The following is a 3,580-nucleotide window of genomic DNA, read 5'->3' as shown; positions in this document are numbered from 1 at the left end:
TTGTTTTTTTTCTCTTTTTTCTCCTCTGATTTTTTTTTTTTTTTTTTGTCTTGTGCGCCCCCCTCTACCCAACCCCCACCCTCCTCTCCACGTGCCCTTCTGGCCTTCACCATCCCGCCCTCCAGGACCTGGAGGAGGAGCTGGAGCTGGATCGGAAGCGGGTGTCGGAGGCGGAGGCCGTGGTTAAACGGGCGGAGGAGGAGCTGGCCGTCGCCAAGGAGAGGCTGCTGCTGCAGGAGGACGAGCTGCAAAGCAGAGCAGGTAGCTGTTCAGTCTCCCCCTTTTTCACAAAACTACAATGTAGGATGTTTGTGATGACTTAACCCCAGTATTGCAGAGAAATAGACATGCAGCGATCAGGTTTTTTTCTGACTGACACAAATTTGTAGCTTTCTTTAAAGTCTGGCCTTGATGATGGCTTTTTTTATTCATAGACTACAAAACATAAAAGAGGAAAAAGGCATTGTAGGTTCTTTGACAGATGCAGTAGATTTGAACCCAACAGGAAATTGATTTAAAAGAGTATTCCTAACCTTTCGTTAATCTGAAACATAGAGGGAAACAAGATTTATTTTCAGTGTTTTCTCTGCCAACCCCCTATTAGAGAAGAATCAAAGAAACACTGGCTGCTTCTGATCTTTGAGCTACTTACTATCTCTTCCAGTTGGTCAAAGTATTCCAACACAAACAGTGCAAAAACCCCAAAATATCTTACTTTTAACCAACAGGAAATGTTACTTTTAATATATTAAGTTTAGTGGTTTACTTTGATTTTGGATGAGGATCTCAAGATCTCAGAACCTCTGCTGACTTATGATCCTTAGTGGGTCCAGACCTTCACTGAGGGAGCCACTCCAAAATGTACCAAAGCAAACATAAGCAGCGTATTATAACTTACATCAACACATTTGTAACTTGTAACCTCGATAAAAGTTAAACAAATTCTGAATTTAATAAATGGAGACTCACCAAGTCCAGTTTTCTTGAGTGATTCCGATTTCAATAACATCACCAATTTTGGACTTTAACACATTAAAAATGTAAAAATGTTTGGTTTCCAATTAAAATTGTAACTGTGTTCATCATAATACATTTAATATTTTCTTAAAAAGTATTTTCTAACGAAAACACTCTGTCTCTATCATTGAAAATCTACAAACATATCATAATCTAGACCAGGGGTCCCCAAACTACGGCCCGCGGGCCGGGTCCGGCCCGCCCCATCATTTGGTCCGGCCCCCTGAACAATGCCAGATCTGGCCCGCCTCCTCATACCAGAGAGCATTCAGTGTTTTTTTTTTTTTTTCATATATTGTATTTTCCGGTTTATATGTGGATTTTTCTTCAACCACCAGGGGGCTCTTGAGCAGATGTGAAACTAACTTTCCCTCAATGGATCACTAGTCAGTCCCAGTCACCGTTTCACTCACGGTTTTTTCCATTTGCATTCTGGGTAAAAATCTATCTAAAAGCGCGAATGTGTCGTCGTCGTCGCCCCCCCCCTCGAGAGGTTCAAAGACAGAACAGGTTTCTTAGCCAACCATTGAGGTGTTACGCTGCCTTCATCAGCTCTGCACTCGGTGTGCCCTGAGTGGAGAAAATCTTTGCACTTTTGCATAGCTGCCTGTGTTGCAACGGCATCCAGACGGACGCATGATCGGCTGATTCTGCTGATCAGACAGGCCGATACAGCTGCAACCCCCACGAACGTAAATTTAGCATACTAACACCGAAGCTGTTAGTCAGAGACAACTTTACAGCTGCCTCTGCTAAAAGTGCAGACTAGTTCAAATTTGCTAATTTAGCATTTCATTCCTGGTGTAGGAACATTTCCAGTTTGAGCTGCTGTAAATTGCTAAAATCAGCCTTTGTTTTACATTTTCTCTCTCTGAGGATTTTATTCACTTACAAGAGCTGTCACTTCGAAAAACTTCGCTTCACAAAATCTGGACTCGTATAATACATCATGATCATAACAATGACATTTTGAATTTTTTTGCTTGTTTGTACATGGCTGCAAATGAAAGGTTCAGTAAAGGAAAACTTCAGACCGTCTGCATCAAGCTGAGCAGCAGGCATAGTTCAGTAGACAATATTGTATTTTCTATTTCACATTTACATTCTTTTTTTTAAAAACAACTTACAAATATTGAAAAAGTCTTTAGTCAAATTCTGGTTCATTCACAGTCTAAAAGTACAGAAATGTCAATATTTTTTTTTATTAAACCAGTCATAAATCTCTTGTACAATGTGGTTGTATAGATAACTCAGACTAATAATGATTTCCTCTTAAGGAAATGAAATTTATTAAAAATGGAAAACTTTTTATTATCTTAATGTAGATGTTTGAGGTTTGTTTGGAAGAAAATGCAGCTCAATAAGTTTCCATTGTTCACTGCAATATTAAGGTTTTTACCTCAGGCTATAATAATATAAACAGATCATTAAAATCCTCACAGCTCTCACACACCATGCAAAAAAAAAAAAAAAGCTTCATGAAGGTTTCATGGCACAAAGCATAAAAAAGTGACCAGTGCTGAAAAAAAAAACAAACAATTATCACATATTCCATCAAGTACCTTTTTTTTCTGCCAGGTTCTTGAAGAAATCTCTGGAACATTTTTGATTCCTACTTTCTTTTCTTTTTCTTTTTTTTTCTTTTTTTTACATTTTACATAATATTTTCTAACCTAAAGGAAAATAGGTTAGAAAAGCAGTTTTGCATGATTCCATTAATAACATTTCCAATAAGGTATATGTCAATCCATTACTCAAGTGATGAATTACCATGGGTTCTCGAAGGTCTGAAGCCTCTCATATCTGAAATCTACTTTGCTATAACATCATAATTCATTCATGAGGTGTAATTTGCCTTTCTCATTACAGTCAGTGGATTGTAATATAGAGGTTCAAACTCTTACAATCTGCCTGGAAGCTGAACTGCTCAGCTTCCTGCTTTGAAGGAAGTTTGTTTTTCCTGCCATGATTACCCTCACTTTGGTGTGTTCTGTGTGTGTGTGTGTGTGTGTGTGTGTGTGTGTTAGAGGAGCTGCTGAACCGTGGGTGCTGTGAAGTGTGTGTGTGTGCTGAGTTGGAGGAGCTGAAGAGCCAGGTGAACCGCCTGCAGAGCAGGAACAGAGAGCTGGAGCTACAGAGTAGCGGCAGAAACAGCGACCACGCCAGACAAATACGCCAGGTGACACACACACACACACACACACACACAAATTGACAGGTTTAGTAGGTCTATTGCTTACATGGAACTTAAAGTTTTCTATCTGGAATTACATTTTTTTTAAAGGTTTCTTGGAAATTTCCAGTACTTTCCAGAATTTACAAGGTATTCACCTGGAACCAGGACTTTCCTACTACTTACTAATTACTGTCCCTGAACTTTCTGCTTACTCAGCAAGAAATTTCACAGAACTTCACTATTGCTTGTCAAGTAATTTACCAGATCCTTTCCTAAAACGTACCCACTATGACTTTTATATTCAGATTAGCTTTATTTTGGTAAATTTACAACATTGCAAAAAAAAAAAAAAAAAAAAAAACAAAAAAAAAAAAAAAAAAAAAAACC

The 3,580-nt window shown here is 38.6% G+C and overlaps 1 protein-coding gene across 3 annotated transcripts in view; it reads left to right on the top strand.

Annotated features, from left to right (window-relative positions):
* The window catches only part of fam184b (family with sequence similarity 184 member B), a 43,839-nt gene that overhangs the window by 18,958 nt on the left and 21,301 nt on the right, over positions 1-3,580 (top strand). For all 3 annotated transcript variants that reach the window (XM_015032323.1, XM_015032322.1, XM_015032324.1), the window contains exons 4-5: positions 126-261; positions 3,045-3,196. In XM_015032323.1, the coding sequence (XP_014887809.1) occupies positions 126-261; positions 3,045-3,196 (288 nt within the window). The remainder of the gene's footprint in view (positions 1-125; positions 262-3,044; positions 3,197-3,580) is intronic.

This window comes from Poecilia latipinna, unplaced genomic scaffold (assembly GCF_001443285.1).
Source record: "Poecilia latipinna isolate Pla-1442-1.1 unplaced genomic scaffold, P_latipinna-1.0 Scaffold237, whole genome shotgun sequence".
Classification (NCBI taxonomy): Eukaryota; Metazoa; Chordata; class Actinopteri; order Cyprinodontiformes; family Poeciliidae; genus Poecilia; species Poecilia latipinna.
This window is presented reverse-complemented; position numbering and strand designations above follow the sequence as displayed.